Source organism: Penicillium nucicola (assembly GCF_028828085.1).
Source record: "Penicillium nucicola strain IBT 29836 chromosome Unknown utg000003l, whole genome shotgun sequence".
NCBI lineage: Eukaryota > Fungi > Ascomycota > Eurotiomycetes > Eurotiales > Aspergillaceae > Penicillium > Penicillium nucicola.
Window position 1 is genome coordinate 352,834 of NW_026643127.1, and position 19,220 is coordinate 372,053.

General features: G+C 51.3%; 7 protein-coding genes across 7 annotated transcripts; 4 read left to right on the plus strand and 3 right to left on the minus strand.

Annotated features, from left to right (window-relative positions):
* Positions 1 to 2,323: 2,323 nt before the first annotated feature.
* hapB (CCAAT-binding transcription factor subunit HAPB) lies at positions 2,324 to 3,394 on the plus strand (the record flags this gene model as incomplete). Its single annotated transcript, XM_057126139.1, has 1 exon — positions 2,324 to 3,394. The coding sequence occupies one exon, from the start codon at positions 2,324 to 2,326 to the stop codon at positions 3,392 to 3,394; it is 1,071 nt and encodes a 356-aa protein (XP_056985029.1).
* Positions 3,395 to 4,512: 1,118 nt separating this feature from the next.
* On the minus strand, positions 4,513 to 5,367 carry N7511_003715 (uncharacterized protein; the record flags this gene model as incomplete). The annotated part of the gene is made up of 1 exon (XM_057126140.1): positions 4,513 to 5,367. The coding sequence occupies one exon, from the start codon at positions 5,365 to 5,367 to the stop codon at positions 4,513 to 4,515; it is 855 nt and encodes a 284-aa protein (XP_056985030.1).
* Positions 5,368 to 7,060: 1,693 nt separating this feature from the next.
* N7511_003716 (putative arsenite resistance protein Ars2) lies at positions 7,061 to 9,779 on the plus strand (the record flags this gene model as incomplete). The annotated part of the gene is made up of 3 exons (XM_057126141.1): positions 7,061 to 7,160; positions 7,213 to 9,179; positions 9,231 to 9,779. The coding sequence occupies 3 exons, from the start codon at positions 7,061 to 7,063 to the stop codon at positions 9,777 to 9,779; spliced, it is 2,616 nt and encodes an 871-aa protein (XP_056985031.1).
* A 408-nt stretch (positions 9,780 to 10,187) lies between these two features.
* Positions 10,188 to 11,543, minus strand: N7511_003717 (uncharacterized protein; the record flags this gene model as incomplete). Its single annotated transcript, XM_057126142.1, has 1 exon — positions 10,188 to 11,543. The coding sequence occupies one exon, from the start codon at positions 11,541 to 11,543 to the stop codon at positions 10,188 to 10,190; it is 1,356 nt and encodes a 451-aa protein (XP_056985032.1).
* A 1,061-nt stretch (positions 11,544 to 12,604) lies between these two features.
* flbB lies at positions 12,605 to 13,932 on the plus strand (the record flags this gene model as incomplete). The annotated part of the gene is made up of 4 exons (XM_057126143.1): positions 12,605 to 12,653; positions 12,704 to 12,791; positions 12,839 to 13,417; positions 13,470 to 13,932. 4 exons carry the CDS (start codon positions 12,605 to 12,607, stop codon positions 13,930 to 13,932), a joined length of 1,179 nt encoding a protein of 392 aa, XP_056985033.1.
* Positions 13,933 to 15,004: 1,072 nt separating this feature from the next.
* N7511_003719 (eukaryotic translation initiation factor 3 subunit D) lies at positions 15,005 to 16,839 on the minus strand (the record flags this gene model as incomplete). Its single annotated transcript, XM_057126144.1, has 2 exons — positions 15,005 to 16,566; positions 16,635 to 16,839. The coding sequence occupies 2 exons, from the start codon at positions 16,837 to 16,839 to the stop codon at positions 15,005 to 15,007; spliced, it is 1,767 nt and encodes a 588-aa protein (XP_056985034.1).
* Positions 16,840 to 18,275: 1,436 nt separating this feature from the next.
* On the plus strand, positions 18,276 to 18,709 carry N7511_003720 (hydrophobin family protein; the record flags this gene model as incomplete). The annotated part of the gene is made up of 3 exons (XM_057126145.1): positions 18,276 to 18,492; positions 18,546 to 18,610; positions 18,671 to 18,709. 3 exons carry the CDS (start codon positions 18,276 to 18,278, stop codon positions 18,707 to 18,709), a joined length of 321 nt encoding a protein of 106 aa, XP_056985035.1.
* Between the last annotated feature and the right edge of the window lie 511 nt (positions 18,710 to 19,220).

Genomic DNA, 19,220 nt, shown 5'->3' on the forward strand with positions numbered 1-19,220 from the left:
TCAACTGTAACTATATCTACTGTGAACTGTCCAACTAAGTGCACACCGTTCATGATACCAGGAGCCTCAATGCAATACGAGGAGTGGAGATATCAGTGATCGGAGATCATTCGACCGCCAGTTTATAAAATTAGTTTGGGGGTCAACGGATTGCGTCATGACTTCATTTATCATTTGCTTCACTTTCTTTTCCAGGGAAATAACTCGTACACCAGAAGAAAAGTAAGGCGCTAGATCGACGCTCCCAAGGTCTAAGAACGCCGTCACCCCGGCCTGATTGCAATATTGGCGCCCAGGAGGTTTCATTGCCGCCCCCCGTATCTCATCACACAATTCTGGAACTGTGACAAGGACCGTGACAGAGGGAACGCAGAGAAGGCGAGAACAGTGGTCAGAATGTTCTGATTACTGCTCTTTAATTATACAGTATCTGAGAGCAAGGATCATGGTTGAATGGGACATCAGGTGGAGGGAACTTACCCGACTAGGACAGAGAGCCGAGTCTAAGGGGAAAGAAAAAGAAAACAACAAATCCCCCAGAAAACCACCAATCCATAGCCAAGTCCACACTCTGCCAGGGTCATGAATGCAGACCGTGAGGTGAAGAGAGAGATATCAGTGACCTGTAAACCCCGTGATGGTAACTTACGTCATGGTCACACAAGCTCGGAACTGCCGGATGGTAAGCTTACCGTATGGTCACAGCCTTACGCTGTGAGCCAATCGACGCCCAAACACACCCTGATCAACCAGTAATATTCGGTAAGGGGGCAGTATTCATGTCCAGCCACTTACAGCGTTCTTCCCCAAGGCGGTCACCGACAGCGGCCAGTCAATCTCCTACAAAACTGCCCCATCCGCCCTTTTTTCGCCTTTCCCTTCTTCTGCCTTCTCTCGTTGGTTGCCCGCTCCTGTTCAGTCCTCCAACCATCGCACAGCGCCCCCTTTCTAACACTATTCGTCGGGGGTAACCCTGTACTTGATATCCTAAGGTGTCTAGAAGGTAAGATGAATTGCATTTATTGTTGAGATTCCCAGACGCGTATATTATTGTCTATTCCTGTGGTCTATATGTCATTTTACACTATTACATCTCCCCCCCCTCATTACACTGCTTTTACACTCCCTTACACACTCTTTACACCCTGGTCTTCCGAGCGGAACTGTCCGTGACACGCACAGAACCTCGTTGGCACGATCCCACCCCCTAATCTCTGGTCAAATCACAACCTTGGATCTCTTCTTCCACGGAGATTATCTCTGTCCAATCTGTTCCACTGTGCCTATTCAGGTATCGAGCTCCCCCAAAACAACGCGTGTGGGATATGGATCATATATCTATTCCCTCCCGGTCTCTCATTGGTTCCGATTTACCCGCGCTTTGTGTTTCTCCCTGCACGCGTCCCTGACATTTACATCATCCCTCGTGGGTATCCAGTCGCAACTAACATACTTCTAGTCGCGTTGATTCGCTGTTGAGTCGTGTCTAGTCTCGCCTCAAATCTTCAACTGCTTCTGCAGAAGTCAAAAGGTATGTAGCTTCACTGCCAACGCATACATGTCCCAAGCCTGGGTCTAACCCGCCTTGGAATCCCAACACCCCTCCACCTGGGTGCTTGTCGGACAACGCACTGATCATTGGTCTGTCGTGTTGATTGGTTGATGACACTACTAACCTTCATCTCTAGTCTTGCGTGGAGCCTAAAAGCGCAGTCTGACATCAAGGTCGCGAAGTCAGCACCGCCTCAGATTGAAACAGACGTGGCAGTGGAATTGCGACCGTGCTTGAAGTAGCCACCACATTGTGGCATCATCAGGTCCTTGACAACGCATCAAGCATCGCGTCGAGGGGTACCCCCCGGTACTGCATCACAGCCCAACCACGTTACACCCGACTGTGGGCGTGTGGATTTGCACAAAAGAGCCAAACCCGCCGTTCAAGATTATTCTCACAGGCCCGCTTAAAGAGTTCCCTTTGACGGCCAATACCTTTGTACGTGCCTGGTCCCTGTGTTGTCGTTCTACCCCCACCCAATCCAGTGATCGCTCGGCGATGCGCTCGGCTGACGCGAAACCCCCCCTTGCAGACCTATCGTCGAATCATTAACCGCATAGCCCGACGCTTGTGGTGACTGCTTCATCTCATTGTGCGCCCCGCGATTTCGCTCTACACCAAACAAACGTTTCCGTCAACCTTGATCCGTCTTGACGTACGACCTTAACTCAATCTGCTAAGTCTGATTGGTGATTCCGATCCATCGCCACCTTAGATCGATCTTGGAGCAGTGCTGCACGCCGTGTAAATCTATCACATTCGGCCATCATGGAGTACCCTCCCCAGTATCAACAGCCCCATGGCCAACATCCCCACCCATCCTCTCACATCCCTGGTCCTTACCAAACCGGCGCACCTAACGCTGGTCCTCCTGTCGGGTCCATGGCCTCGCCTACCAACGCGCAGGCACCTATCCAACCACATTCCGCCCACCAGAATTCTCCTATCGTCCCGTCGCAACCGCATTATCAACAAGCACAGAATGCATCCGGCGCCGTTCATCAACAGATGAACTTCCCTCAGGGGTACGGCGTTCCTGCGCCGATGCCCCAGGGCTATGGCATTTCACCAACACAAGCCGCCGCCATGGCTACAGCTGCTGCCTCGGGACAGTTCTACCCCATGCACCAGGACTCCATGGCCGGGCAGATGGCACCCGGATCCCGAGGCTCACCACGCATGGCCAGTATGCAGATGAAGCAGGATCGCAACCCCCGTTCTCCCCAAATGGGAGGGCATATGCCCCCAATGGGATCACAAGTCCAGATGCCGCCGAATCCGCAGCTGTCGCAACGTCGTATGAGCCACGTCGGTAGCCCGAATGCCCCCAACGCCCAGGTGATGTCTCACGTCGGGCGACCCTCCATCGCACCCCCGCTTCCTCAGGCAGCCGTACAGAACCAGACCTCCTCGGACATGGTCCCAAATAGCAACCAAGAAGAGTCGCCTTTGTACGTCAACGCCAAGCAATTCCACCGCATTTTGAAGCGCAGAGTAGCGCGTCAAAAGCTCGAAGAGCAATTGCGCTTGACGTCCAAGGGTCGCAAGCCTTATCTTCACGAGTCACGACACAACCATGCCATGCGTCGACCCCGTGGTCCTGGTGGCCGTTTCTTGACAGCAGATGAGGTTGCCGCTATGGAGAAGCGCGTGGAGGCCGGCGAATCTGCTACCTTTGAAGATATCAGCAAGGATCTTGCCAAAGCCAACGGTGCTGGACAGAAGCGCAAGTCAAGCGAAGTCCACGACGACGTCTTGAGCTCCAAGAAGACTAAGACGACCGCCAGCGCTGACGGGAGTGAGCAAGACTCTGCTGACGCCTCTGATGAGGATGGCTAAGTGGTTAGACTTGTTCCCCTATCATGAACAAGACGCCCCACGTAGACGTCCAGTGATATGGTCATTTCTTTTCTTTTGTTTTTTTCTTTGTAGTCACGGCTTTATGGATGGATGTCTTGGACCTTTTCTCTAGCGAGCGATGTGTATGGATCACCTGTTTCTATGCTCTATGCCCCCTTGATGTGCTTTTTACCCCTTTCACTTCTGATCTCCCCATTTGCCCCTGATGTCTGTTTATAACCGCTATGTTGGGACGACTTTTCACTTCTCATTCCCCCTCTTGTTCGATATGGTTTTTGGTTTTGATTTTGTTCGTATTCCCCTTTTGACGATGGCTCCTCGGGCTGGAGGTGCTGTGTACAAGACAAGAATGACTTTCAGGCATCCGAATCGATATCAACTTTCACTGTTGACGCGTTCCGACTGTTGATTAGGTCTGGTCTAGTATGGAACGTCGATATCCATTACTATCTATGTATAGGGCTGTCCTGTATACCAACCTCGCCTAACAAATATCCAGTCTGACGGATTCCGATTGTTATTCCTCTTTTTTTTCTTACTATCATCCACTTCGTTTCCTATACTCCATCTTACTGGATCCACTGTGATATGTGGATTATCACACCCCGGTATTCTCCCTGTTTCTTTCACTTCTCGGTGTTTCGTGTTGCGGATTTATTGAGTTTCGTTTCTTTTCTCTCGGCTGGGAAATATTAGAGAGGGCCTCCATCACTGGAAAAACAGATCGGTATCGGTATTGGAAATCGGGGTTCGAAAGACTGGAATTGGCATGGACTGGTCTGGATCTGCGACTGATTGTGTGAACATCATTCTAAATTTGAATATGCTTTTTTTTGGTCTTGGTCTTGATGCCGTGGGTGTTGGGTGTAAATTCATCAGCAGGGAGTCAGATTGGACATCGATTACTTGGTACTGTAGTCGATTCGTTGTCCATATACTTATGGATTGAGTATTCCGAAGCATTGTGATCTAGACATGCAAGTTGAAAGGCAAGAATATTCTCTATGCCCATATCCTCATCAACACACTCATTGACCGAGCACCAGTCGCCCGCAACCGATGCCATAATGTATATATATAAACCTGCACAACAAAATTCAAACAGCTTCCCAGTCCATAGCATCAACCATGAATCCCCACCCGGCCTCCTCATCAGCTTCAACCCCAGATTCATCATCCGGACGAACGCACTTATCAACATGATCTTTCGCACGCACATAAGATTCCTCCAACCCCAGAAAGATATCCGACAGAATCTCCTCAAAATCAAAACTGGCGAGTGCAACAACCTCCTTCGTCTCTCCCTGCCTTGCCCTCTCTTCAGGTGTCAAATCCGCAGTCTTCCAACGATTCCGCAACTCCTTCGCTCGCTGTAACTGCGAATAAACCACCCCGCTCCCAAGCACAGGCGATAAAGGTGTTGATTGTTCCCGTAGGGCTTCAAGAACATTGGCATGATATCGATGAGCGCTTCCAGCATGCCCATTCCGATCCATTTTCCCATCAACACTAACGCCCCCACCTCTCCCCGCGGAAACAGAAATATTAAAAACAGCAAGTAAATGCACGATAGCACGTTCAAGCAGAGCATAATATTCATGAAAATCAATCTTGAACATGATTTCAGCATGTGCGATGTCGCCCGGTTCAGCACCGGTCACGGTTGCTAGTCTGTAACCTTCAGCCAGGAAGGGGAGTTTCCAGCGCAGTCGTGCGACAATCTTCATAAAGCGGGATAATTCCTCTACTGGTGGTAGCAGGGTCCCTGGATGATGGGGCTGATGTTGTGATCTAGACGCCGGGCTCGAAGCTCTCGTGCTCGTCCTGTTTTGATTGCGGACATTGTGGATGCTGGTATGTGTGGAGAAGGTCGAACGGTATTCCGACTGGTGTGTATGTCTGTCACTCTGGTTTGAGTTTGAAGCCCAGCGGGAATCGGCTAGACTGCCCATAGTTATGGAATTTGGAATGGATTGGATTGGGTGGTGAGTTGTATCTGCATTTGCTGGTGATTGGGGTGGAGGCGCTCGGGCCAATCAGCGAGCTGGGATGATATGGAGGGAAGTGTATGTACGGGGACGAGATGAACTTGAGTGTTGTCTGGGATTGTGAGTGCTGGGTGAGTATTTCAAAATTGGCTTGCGGGAATTTGTGTATTGTGGGTTGTAATTTCTCTTGTCACATTGTCATTGCCGTTGAACTAACAACACGGGAGTCGGTGATATGACGACGTTGTCATACTCTATGAATAGCCAGCTTGGCTTTTAAAGCATGTTATGTAAAAAGTCTTGGGAAAAAAGAAGATATTGCATACTCGAACTAGTTGCCATATATATTTCTTATACCAAATAGTATCTGTTTTGTGCGTCAGCTTGCAAGGCGAAATGGACGACGGAAGCAGCACGGTAAATATATCTAGCGTTGGGAGCAAAAGAATTGAAGACATACTTGATATCATATGCAAAATGCATATCAACCGTGAGCTACTCCTGTATCCTAAAGGTGTATAATACACGTGCTTTCTAATAAACCTAGTTATCTTACAGTATAACTAGCTAATTCATATTGACAGATAACGTATAGAATTTCCAGTTCCCATATAATAAAGGAGGTTATCAGTTACCTTGAACTGACTTGCTCTTTGGTATCTACTGTAAGTAGGGCTTTTGTATAGTATACTTTGTTTGCCAGCGCCAATCTATTGCTGCGGCAATGACCCTATAAGAGACATTATAATACGGGAGGAATTTGAAGGACTAGAAATCTGACTCCAAGAAACCGAAAAAGCTGAGTAACACAACACCGAACTAGGACGGTGTAATGGCACATGAGTAGTGAAGTTCCGCAAACTATAGATTGTCTTCACGCAGGAGTTTCCTATTGCCCTCGATCTAAACCCCACAATGACCACATTACTGACTCTAGAGAGAAGCATTAATAGCTCTTCCTGGCCTTCTCCATTGCTACTCAGTCTCATTCAGTATGTAACTCAAGATTGCCAACCAGCCTTCTCTTGTTCCTGTCCGCAATCCGCCAATCAAAATCTGCCAGTCATCCCCGTCACGCCTTGCCCCTTTGGGACAAGCGCCAAGCTCTCTCCAGCTCAGTTCACCTCCTCGGCTTCTTCTTCTTTCATCAATCGCGTTTCGCCGGCTTCTTGTAGGTGGCCCTCTTCTCTTTCAATTTGGCTTTCTCCCCAGTATCTTTGATATCCCTGCTTGATTTCCCCACCCCCTTTCTTGCCTTGTTGGCTCTTCTATGCATCTTTGACTGCTTGAGACGGCTCTTGCGAGCTCCTTCAATTCCTCTCTTTTAAACCCCATACACCTGCTGTACGATGTTCCCAACGTTACCTTCCCTGGGACAGTCAGTCCGACAGCAGTGTGATCTTTTTTCTTCTATTTCCCGAACACAATGCCTCTGTTATCCTTGAACCTTCTAGCCGCCACCGCTATCTCGTGTGAAGTTGCTTGGTCTAACGTTGACGATACCGAATCTTAGCTTATTGCGCGGCTCTTCCCTACCGAACTTCGGATCGATCGCTTAGGACCGCTCCGCGCCTGCCTATCCATCCGGAGTCAGATTTGGACCAATCCCCGTGACCAAGGCGCATATCGTGGACGATAACAACGGAAATTTGAAACAATGGATTCCTATGATGGTTTCACGTCTCCCGGCAGAAGCCGTGAGGGTGATTCCTTTTCAGGACGCACTCCGGGTGACTCCTACAGACGTCGTTCTCCCGGTAAGTGACATGCGGACTGTTGGGAAAGAGGTGGAGGCTCACAATGAAATAGCATCCCAGGATCGTCGACGCCCCCGGCAGCGTTCCCGCTCTCCTGTGATTGACCGCTATGAGCCATCGGACCGTCGTTCTCACCGCGAGGACTTCTACAATGGCTCTCGTGAGAATGCTGCCCGCGAGCGCGAAGACCGCCGACGACCCCCTTCCCCAATGGCTGCCAACATTGACCGTTATGTTCCTGGACAAGATGGCGGCAAGCGCCCCCTTCCGACAAATCCGATGCCCAATCCTCTCAGTCTGGATTTCCAAGTGGGATTTAACTGGTTTGCTGAATGGTGGAGGGCAGAGCAAAATGTGAACGATGAACGGGAGCGTGTTCACAACGGTGGACGTCGGGTTCGAGGAGAGCGCGAAGCACGCGAGGATCGCGAGAAGGAACGCACGCAAATCCAGGAAGCGTATGATGCATACAAGGTTGATCTGCAGGTCCGATTGGCCAGGTTGTTTGTTCAGCAGCACCGCAACGAAGAATGGTTCAAAGAGCGCTATGTTCCCGAGATCCGCGATGCCCTTCGTGCCCGCCTTTTCCCTCTCCGCCGGACTGCATATGAGCAATGGGAGCGGGATCTGGAGAGCGATGTTTTCCGAGACTTCACACTCGAGGGTCTCTCCAAGAGCGATAGCGACGGCGCTGGTGGTGTGATTGAGAAGGAGGAGGGCGAGACTACGGCCCCCGCGGAGAACATGGGTGTTCTGGATCTGCTCCCAGTCCGTGGTGGAGAGCTTCGCGATGAAGCTCTCTCTCAGCCCGCCCTTCTTATCAAAACACTTGCGCCGAACGTCAGTCGTACCAAGATCGAGGAGTTCTGCAAGGAGCATCTTGGGGAGGAGGATGGCGGCTTCAAGGGCCTCAGCCTGAGCGATCCAAATCCCTCCAAGAAGTTTCATCGTATGGGATGGATCATGTTACACCCATCAGCAAATACAACCGTTGTGGAGCGAGGAGATGGACGTGAGGAGGAGCGCGAGGATATAGATCAGGATGCAGGTGCCAATGCAGCTACCGGCACAGTTGCCGAGAAAGCTCTGGAGGCCGTCAATGATAAGACGATTCACGATGCTGTTCACGGCGACTTTGTGTGCCATGTTGGCATCCACGTTCCCGCAGTGCAACCACGCAAGAAAGCTTTGTGGGATTTGTTTTCCGCACCTGAGCGAGTTGACCGTGACCTTGAAATAGCCAAACGGTTGGTGTCCAAGTTGGACATTGAGATGGGTAACGTGGACGGACTCAGCAAAGTTGAGGAATATGTCGAGAACCTGCGTGGAAAGGGTGAACTCCAGGCCCCGGCCACTGGGCCGGTCAGCGTGAAGCACTCAGACCCAGAAGATGTTGAAGAAGGCGAGGAGAAGGAGCCTCCTGCCGAGGAAGAGGTTGACGACGAGGACTTGACAGCAAAGAAGAAAACCTTGGACTTGCTAGTCGAATACCTCCGCCGTGTTTACAACTTCTGCTTCTTCTGTGTTTTCGAAAGTGATTCAGTTCATGAGCTTGGGCGAAAGTGCCCCGGAGGACATCTTCGTCGCCCACGCAGTGGCCTTACTACTCAGGCTAGAGAGGTTGCCCGAGCAAGCGCTCTAGGCCACCCATTCCCCGTTAAGAAAAAGGAACCGAGTGAGGAAGGCGAAGACCCCTCTTCCCCGGTTCAAGAGAAGCGATCTCAACGACACGGTTCCAAGTCGGAGCAACAATTGCAACGTGCCTTCAATTGGGTAAAGACTTTTGAGGACAAGCTATTGCAGATCCTGGAACCGGAGAACGCGGATCTTGCCAAACTGGGCGGCAAGCCTGTGGATGAGGCTCTCGAGGATGAACTTCTGAAGTATATGAAGCAGGAAGATGACTCCAAGTTCCGCTGCAAGGCCCCTGAGTGCACCAAGCTTTTCAAAGCTCAAGAATTCTGGCGCAAGCACATTGAGAAGCGTCATACTGAGTGGTTCGATGGCCTCAAAAATGATGTAAGGATTCAAAGAATGTCTATCCAAATCTTCATACTAACATGATAACAGCTCGCACTTGTAAACTCTTACGTCCTTGACCCCTCACGCATCGCTCCGTCTCGCTCTGATGCCAATAGCAATGGTCACTTCCCCCTTCCCGGCCACAGCCAGGCCGGCACACCTCGTGGCTTCACTCTTTCTGGCATGCCTTATATGTCCAATAACAACATGGCCAACTTCCCCGCAGGTGGCATGCCCATGATGAGTGGCTGGAACGGCAACGCGATGGGCCATGATGGCCATGCTTTGCATCAGCCCGGCGTGATGCGTCGTGGCCAAAACCGCCACAACCGCCCCGGTCCTTATGACCGTCGCCGATTCAACGGTAACGGCAGATTGAGCCCTCCTCGTGGCATGCCTGGCATGTACGGTGGTCGCCCGGCAGTCCCACCTGGCCATCCTGCCGCCAGCATGGTCCCACCGAACCCCTTCCCAGACTCCATGGGCTCAAACGGCGGGCCCATGCCACCTCGCGAAGCTGTTCAAGGTCGCAGCTTGAAGAGCTACGAGGATCTCGATGCAGTTGATGCATCTGGCAGCGGTGAGTTAAACTATTAAGTCAACATGACATCTATCACCTTCGATTTCATCCATTCTCTTCTACTGCTTGAACTCTCCTTTTTATTTCTGTCATTTAGGCGATACGGCGCATCGGCAGGATGGCTGGAGGGCAATGGTCCCGACTTGCTTATTTACTGACTTCCATTGCTTTCCCGATCCATCAAATTGGCTTTCAACTATCTCTTTATTGTTGTTTATCACTTTCCCCTTCGGAATTTTCTTTTATTCTTTGCGACATGTACAATATCCCTATTTTCAAAAATGAGAAATTGAAGATCCAGATATCATCAGCTCCACGCAAAACATAGTGGGTGTAATATTTCCTACATGTCTCAGATAGGGGACCTTTTCCAAGATGCCCCCAGGCTAAGCTTTATTATACTAGTACATGATACTGCAGCCTACTTACTGCATCTGGATAACAACAGTCTCCCCAGCATCCCTCCATTGAGCTTCCATCCCCCGAATTCGTCGCTCACTAGCAAGGAACAGCAACAGGTAAATATGCATGGCGATTTCGCCCCATGCATATACCTTGAGTGTAACCGGGACAGAGACATCTATCGTCTCTCCTATGTCCGAGGTCATTGAATTCAGTGAATCATCTTCACTTGTGGGGGGAGATCGCTCTAGGATACACCATACGCCCCAGCCTGCTCGGCCATCTTTTCTGATAAAGTCTTCGAGGAAGGCCCAGAATGCTCGGAAGGTCGGTGTAGACCAGGTTTGTTCCTTTTCTTGTTCTTGCGATCCAATGTTGAAGTGTATTGACCAATATCCCCGTTCCAGGGGATCCAAATCCCTTGTTTGGTGGATTGGTTGATATGTGCGCTGTGGCCTGAGTCGGTCTGTGAGCATGGTTAACGTTGATGTGATATGTGTTGTGAAGGGGGCAGTTGAGATTGGGGGTGGAGGGGCATGGATTTCTAGCGGTAGAGTGAGGGTGCGAGAAGAGGGGAGGGGGGTCGTCGTGCAGGGCAGAATAGGAGCAGCCGCAGACGATGCAAGAGTCAGGGGATCGGGGTTTGGCAGCGATGTTGTTATCGAGGAATCGGTACTCTGCGTGCGCCCAGTGGACTCGATCGAGCTCGATATCCAAATGGGATTAGGAGCATCCCCTATAACATGTTGCACAGGGTGGATAGGGTGGACAGGGTGGAGATCGGGCTGGTCCGTTGCAGAGGAATCCCGACGTGTGATATCAGATTCAGCTGCAGGAGAGTGGACATGGGCCTCCTGTAACAGGGTCTGTGGCTGCATACAACGCCTTTTGGAGGGTGGGTAGGACCTTTCTGCAAAAGCCGGGCCCGAGGCAACTAGTTCGGGATCTGGCTCTGGCTCTGGCTCTGGATTGGAATCTGGAGCTGGCGCGACGATCTCTGGCTGAGAATCTGGAATCACACTGATGAGACTATCGAGCGAGTCGAGGTCTCGACTCGCAGGGATGTGATCGCCCGGGGGTTGTCGATCATTGGTATGTTCGGTGACCCAGTGACGATCTGGGAATGCCTCCCATGCGGGTCGGGACGCCTCCCGCAATGGAGAGGCCTCGTGTAGGGAAGGGGATTCCAAGGCGGATACTTGATGCGAGTGCTGATCTTCAGCGGTGGTTTCCTGGGGCAGGTCCTGAGTTTCTGTGCCGGGGCTTGAGATTGGATGGCGCGAGGCAGAGAAGTTCACCATGGCGGCCACTTGGGCCCGATAGCGTGCGTCGTCACGCACGGAACTGGGGGCTGTGACATGAACCAGGATTTCATTCATCGAGACAGTTGCCGGTGTGTCGCTGCAAGTCGAGTATTTGTCAGGCACCCAAGAATGTTCCGTTGTTCCCCAGAACTATTGGGAGGAAGTCGGGGATTGATTGGAGGAAGCAGTTGACGACTGGTCAGATCAGCAGGTACTTGCCCGATACCTGCTGGAGAGCGCGGTGGTCTACTGGACACGCAAGTACCTTCCAGGTAACTCCCCCAACTCTTGCACGAAGAACAAAAAAAAAGGAAATGCAATAGTGTCGAGCAGTCCCAAGTAATCGTAAAAGCGAAAAGCAGAAGACAGAGCCAGGGGAGTGGAGATAGATCGGAACGCATAATTCGTTAAAAGGGAAGATCAATATACTCTCTGGACTCTACTTATCACATCCACTTCCCACTTCTCTTCTTCATCTCCCCCTTCTTCTTCACACTTGCACCTTTTGCTCACTTGCTCATTTTCTTACTGACACATTCTCCTTGCCTATCCCTTCATCATGCCCGGTGGGGTCTACCCGATGGACCATTCCATGCAGTATGGTGAGTGCACTTATCCCGATTTTCTGGACTGGTCTCTCTGTTCTGGTCGAGCCTGCTTCGGATTGCCACGCCTGCAATTTGCGGTCCCAAATCTCCCAAGCGATTTCCCCCAGGTAGCGTGGAGCTGGTGTGGCTGGATTTTTTTCTTCGAAATGGTCCGTGTTTTGCGATCGGAGAACGCTTGGTCACAGCTCTCTTCGATCGCGGCGGAGCAGACAATCGCAATTGCCCCCAGAGTCCTCGATTCGGGTGTAGGCTGGTGACTCTGACAGAGCCGGGGACCCCAGAGTCGAGCACAACGGGGTTCCCGATTCTCGCCACCGGAGCTATAGAGTTTGGATCGTGGCTTTCCGACCGCTGGCCCGAGCCTTCACCAGAACCTCATTTCAGTTGATTCTCGAAGATCTTGTGCTGACATTGTTGCGCCAATGCATTTCCCGGCCCGGCCCTTGGCCCCCGGAGTGCACGGCGCAATGGATTACAGAAGAGCCGTCTACCCCATCATCTAAAGGGTTCGGGACCGAGTTGTTCAAAATGTTCGGAGGAGGAGGACAACAGCAGCCACCCAAGAAACCAACCCGAGGTGAGTGATTGCCCTCTGTTTCGCACAACGAACCCCGCTCATTTTTCCAGATGGACAAATCCCCAAACGTCGTGGACCCAAACCGGACAGCAAGCCTGCATTGACCAGACGACAGGAGCTGAATCGTCAGGCTCAGAGGTACATACCCCGGATCGCATGGTACGGACCAGGACTGATGGCCATAGGACGCATCGCGAACGAAAGGAGCAATACATGCGGAATTTGGAGACGGAAGTGCTGCGGTTAAAGGAGGCATACACAACCGAGATCGCCGAGGCGAATGCGACAGCCCAGCAGCAACGGGAGATCACTCATGCAGTCCGGGAGGAGAACGAGATCTTGCGAGAGATTCTAGCAGCACATGGAATTCAATATGAAGCCGATCTAGAGCGTCGTCGAGCGGAGCGGCCTCCGATGGTCGGTTACCAATCTAGTCCTGTTGGTGGCAGCAGCACTGCATCCGCATCGCAGACTACAGGTTTCCCTCAGTCGGCCAGCAACCACAACACGACACCTGCCACCACAATTTCATCCTCTGGTATGAGTCCGCTCCACATTACCGGCGACCACTCCCACCCGGAAATCTCGCCTCCAATTGGCTACGTACCTCAACAGCAAGTGTACCAGACCAGTCCAGGCGAGCATTCTATGGGCATGAATAAGTCTTCAGGTGGACCAGTCGATTCCCTCCAGCCGGCACCCATGCCTCGGATAAGCGGTGTCTTTGAAAGTGATCCTCAGTTACAGGTTGACTTTATTCTCACGTAAGTCGCCAGTCCAGCTCCTAAACCAGAGAAACTAATCACCCCATGACAGTCTGGAAGGACCCTGCCGCGAACACACGGACTATCTCTGTCGCCGCTCAGTAACTGAAGCGGACGACGAGGACATGCCTTTCTCAGGTCACGCCCTGATGGCAACGTGCCCACCACCCAGCTACATCGCCAAAACAACAGCAGAAACACCATACCCACATAAAGCCCCCGACCTCCCGCACGCCAACCTAAGCACGCTTCTCAACCTCAGTCGCCAGCTCGTCACCGAAGGCCAAATCACACCCATTATGGCCCTGCAGTGCCTCAAGAACCACGAGTTGTACACTACCCTACGTCGCGAAGACGTCAAGATCATCATTGATACCCTCAATACCAAAGTCCGCTGCTACGGCTTCGGCGCGGTTGTCGAGGACTTTGAGTTGATCGATTGTCTGAGCAGTGTTCTCGGCACCAAGGTCGACCTCGGCATGTCTGGCACAGCCGATGATTCGATGTATGGCTAAGCGGCGATTAAAGCAACGGGAAAAAAACGATTACGATATAATGTCTGAAAATTGAGATTCTGCTTTCTTATGGAGTGTCCTGGAGCTAATTTGCAATTTGGTCTGGCTTCAATATGACCTAACCTGGTTTCACTTCTGGCTGTGGTTGTTATCGTGTGTGTGAATTATCTTCTCTCCTTTATTTCATCTGTCTTTTTAACTCTTTATTTCCTACCATTCTTTTTCTTCTCTTCGACACCCACTCATTAACCGGGTTGTATATAAAACCAAATTGCCGTATGCAATTGTATTACTTGACTCTCGAGAATGTTTTTATTTGTTCTTTGATTTGTCTTCGGCTCTCAGATCTGATATATTCTCTTGAATGGGCACCGTGGTGGCTACCAATGATAGTTGATATCAGCATCTACTCCTTAGTCTCCATAATTGCCTCAACTCCCGCGACACGTATAACAAATAACAATAACCAAGAACGACTAACTTAGTATGGAAGGTCCGAGAAAACTAGAAGCAGGGGTTAAGTACCGGTGTACAGAGTACAGAATGTAGTATACAAACTCTATTGTAGAACCCGAGTTCATGGAAGATGGTCATACAACAGGTCTGATCACTCTGTTCACATTGCCTAAAGTAGTCGAGAGCTTCCATGTTATATATCGGTTGCGGCCTAGCAGGGCACATGTGTTCTGCCTCTTGTTTCCTAATTCGCGATTGATTACTTTGAGTTATCATCTCGATCGGTTGGTTTGGAAGGACTTGGACCTGGGTTGTGCAAGGTCCAATTGCATTGCATGTTGTCACGTCGAGACTGACCTTTGGCTTTCGACCTGATGCCGTGTCTGGCTGTGGAACAGCGGGAAATGCTCATTTAGTCTTTCTATTTGGATCTCTAAATCGGGTTATGTGAGGGTGATGGGCTGGAAGTAGTGTGGAATATCCATGGATGTAATCAGAGTGATTAATTCTCATTCTATCGAACGAAGATGCAACATGTATAGCGAAGCAGATAAAAAAAAATCAAATTTTAGGAAGAGTACGTATGCACATTCAACAACATAAGTCATTCAAAAGTTTACTCATCATCAGACTTCTCGTCAGACTTCTCAACCTCAGCCTCAAGCTCATCATCCTCCTCGAAGGTGGTGGCAGGGACGCTGTAGAGACGCAGAACGGACTTGTTGGGGTCCTTGATAAGAACGTACTTCTTAACCTTATCGGCGGGCTCATCGGCGTCGAGAGCGCGGATACGGTCAACAATAGTACGGACGATACCCCAACCGTTGCCGAGGTTCAAGTTCATCTGGGTAGCGAACTCCTTAGGCTTGTAGCCGACAACGCCCAGGACAACGTGGGAGGTGGCGGAGCGGGGGTTGACACGAGAAACGAAACCAAGCTTCATGCCGTCGGCCTTGGCCAGGATAGCCTGGGTGGTCCAGCGGGCGAGCTTGGAAGAGTTGTTCTTCATCTCGGTAGCGAGGACGGCACCGCGCTGCGAGACCAGCTTGCTGCGCCAGTCCAGGGCACCGCCGGACCCCTGGGCCTTGGGGTCGAACTCGTTCAGGGCCTTGATGGTCAGCTGCTGGTCCTCGGTACCAGTGGGGCCACCCTTCATGACGGCGTCGACCTCGGTACGGACGACCATGGAGACGGGCTCCTCGTCGCGCTCCAGGGAGATGTCGAAGCGGCGGTACTTGTAACCCTTTGAGGCGAGGGGTTCGGTTTCCTCGGCCTCGTCATAGAAGGGGTTGGGCTTGGCGAAGGAGACCTTGTTGGACTCGGACTCGGTCAAGGTCTGCAAAGCGAAGTTGTGGTTGATGATGGTGGCTTCCATGGCCAGGGCACCGGGAGTGTTGATCTGCTCCTGCTTGCCGGCGGCCTCGGCGACCTCGAGAGGGGCGTCGACGGCGTTCTCGTTGACGCTGACAAGATCGAAGGAGGCGCCGTCGCGCTTATCGAAGAAGATCTTGTCGCCCTGGTGGACAATGACGATATCCCACGAGTAGACACTGCGGGTGGCGCACATCAGCATGGACAGGATATCGGAGGTAGCGAAGACGGTAGCGGCGTTCTTCTCGGCCAGCTCGTTGATGACGGGATCCTGGGAGGTGGTGACATTGTAGGCGGCACGGTCGAGGGACTGGATTCTGCGCTCGGCGTTCTTGACGGGGGCTCTGTCGTAAGACTTGTCGTAGTAGTGCAGGAAACCGTAAGAGTCGAGGTCTTCGCCCTCGGGGGCATCGAGGTTCAGCTTGGATAGACGGCTGAAGTCGACCTCCTCAAGCATGGTCCAGTCGGGACGGATGTTGACGGAGGGTTCACGAATGCGCTGGGGCTTGTCGTAATCTCTCCAGCCGAAACGACGGCCACCACGGCCACCACGGCCGCCGCGCTGGTCGTAGTAACCACCCTGCTGGCCACCACGGCCACCAGCACCAACACGCTGGAAACCACCGCGTCCACCGCGCTGGTTCATAGCACCACGCTGGCCACCACGGCCACGGAAAACAGTGCCACCGCCACGACCGAAAGTGCGCTTCTGGGTGCGAGTGTTGTCAACGACGGAGAAGGAGGACTCATCCTCGGCGGTAGCAACGCTGAACAGGTTGGTGGCACCGGCACCGTAGGTCTGCTGGTCTATTCACAGAGTTAGCTGATATTCAACCACGGTGGAGGGGCGAAGAAGAAGCCATCAAACAACATACCTCTGAAACCGCGGTTGTATTGAGGACGCTGGTTCTGACGGTCCTTGGACTCGGCAGTCCAGTCAGCCATACGGCCGAGCTTGTCACCCTTGGAGAAAGGAGCGTAAGGGACGCCAGCCAACATGTTGTCGGCGCCGGTGGAGGGGCCCCAGCAGTCCTCCGCAGGGAGGGCGGCCACCAGGTCGGCAATAGAGATGGGAGCCATTTTGATGATGTTCGAGTATTATGCGCTGGGCCAATACTTCAAAAAATCAAAAAGGGGAGAAGGGTTGGTCGAACTGCCAGTGTGGAGATAATCGACGGAAGTTTTTTGTGTCGCGAGGCTGTGGCGGTGTGCCCGCTGAGCGCCACAGCACCGCCACATCCTGCCGGTTCTCTCGACGCAGGACTCGGGGCTTACTCTTCCCTCTGCGAAGCAGGCCAAGGTGATTTATGTCCCTGTTCATTTAGGGACTACCATGAGATCATGTGCTGGCAAGCCCTGAACGATTTTCTCCCTCTTTTCCTCTGGGGAATGTCTGGGCTTGCATCTACGCAGAACCTTATCCTCTCACCGGCCATATTGTCACGGCCACATTGTCAATTATTGATCCCAAGGATTGTCCAAGACATGATCGACTCAAAAATGGTCAGAAAGAAGTTGGCTGGGATTTCCAACCTGTTCACATAACTGCTTCTGCCCTTATCTGCATGGCGACAAGGAAGGGAAAGCCAAGAGGCCAAGAACATGGAGCCTCGCTTGTACGGAACGGGCTACGGACTATGGAGTACAGGCATCACGATCGACCCCAGCAGAACGAGTGCCACCAAGGCTGTGGGACTTCCAATTCTTCGTTGGCGTTCAATCAAAGACCCCAGGCTTATCTCCGGCTCGTTTTCGGCATCGGTTCCAACCGTCGCCCCATGACAAATTATGTGACTTGGGTTCACGGCGGTTCATATTTGCTTGTTCTCTTCTACGGAGTACCATCAACGAGCTTTGCTTATAAGAGAAAGGATCGTGCACTGGTCCTCCGTACCTTACGTCGGATCGACACAATGAAACTAAGCCGACGCAGATCATCTCGATATTCGGATCCACTGATAAGACTTTCCGGAGAACAGAGGTTATGGAACAACTGGAGACCTGCTAGCTATATTGCACCTGCATGAACTTGGAACCAGTCACATCGGCAGTTCCATGGCAATTAATTAGCCAAGAAAGATCGACAGCCAAGACGTTCGCGTAGAGTTAGCGGATTCTTATACATCGTGAACTTAATCTATGGTACCGGTCTACCTTTCGGGAATCGAGGGCTACTGTTCCTGTATGCCGGTGCCTCGGTTCGTGGCCTCAGCCTCTCAGGTCACCTCAATGGTCATGAACTGTTATCTAGAGTTTTTGCAGATCCTCCAAGCCAATGACTCGGAGAGTCCATTGTCTACAGCTCACAATCGGATGTTCCAAGGACGACGATGGTACTCAATCTAGAGGAATAGGAGAAGTTCGGAAGCAATTGATGCCCTAGGTATACGGTTACAAAATCTATATAAGGATCCCATTCCGTGGAGATCGATATCATTCACAACTACAGCTCTCAAGACTTCTCAAAGAACATCCTCTTTCTTCTACAAAAAAGACCACCCAATCCATCCATCAAGATGCAATTCTCCGTCCTCTCCGTCCTCTCCCTCGTCGGTGCCACCATGGTCTCCGCCATGCCCCAGGCTGGTGGTTTGATGCAGCGCGACGCCGAGTGCATCCAGCCTATTCTTTGCTGTGGCACTCTGGCCACCCCTCTCGACCCCATCGTGGATCCCATCCTCTTGGAGCTTGGTGTCAATGCTGCCGAGATTGTTGGATCCGTTGGTCTCCTTTGTAAGTCTAACTCCCAGTCTCACTTGACGCTCAATCGATCTAACATTTGGCAGGTCACGCCTATGAGGCTGACAAGTGTGACACCGCTCCCCAGTGCTGCACTGAGGCCAACCTCTTAGTAAGTGATGTCTCTACTGTTAGCGAAGATTTTGTAGAAGCCGTATTAACATATCCATAGGGTGGTACTGTCGCTCTCGGATGCTCTGACATTGAGTAATTCATCTTGTCAAAGACTGAATTTCCAGAGTGATCAGTTGACAGCTTAGCTGACGAAGATGTACATTCTTTTTCGGGAAACAGCCCGTGTTCTTCTTACGTTCTTCTGATAGAAATATAATATTGGGCAGTGATCTGCCAAACTCTTCTGCATACCTACTTTCCAAAGCTTGATATAACTAATACTTCTTTGTAAGTAGTTATCATTTCTTGCAATGGTACTATATTAGGGGTAACTAGTCCGTATACAGTGCCATTGATAAATACTTGTTCATGTTCTACTCAAAACAACTGTGCCCTTGGGGCTCTTTGACTTATTTTGGTACCTTTCATTCTCTCTTCTTTGCTCATTTTCAAATGCACGCATCATACTGCACTTGGAAATAACTCGCATGTTGAGTTCTTGGTCTATGATTGGCCCCTAATACACTAGCCCAATCCACAGCGACCCCACGTTGTCTTGCCTGGTGTCAGCCTTCGAAATGAGTAATCTCAAAGATCTGTCTGTTAGA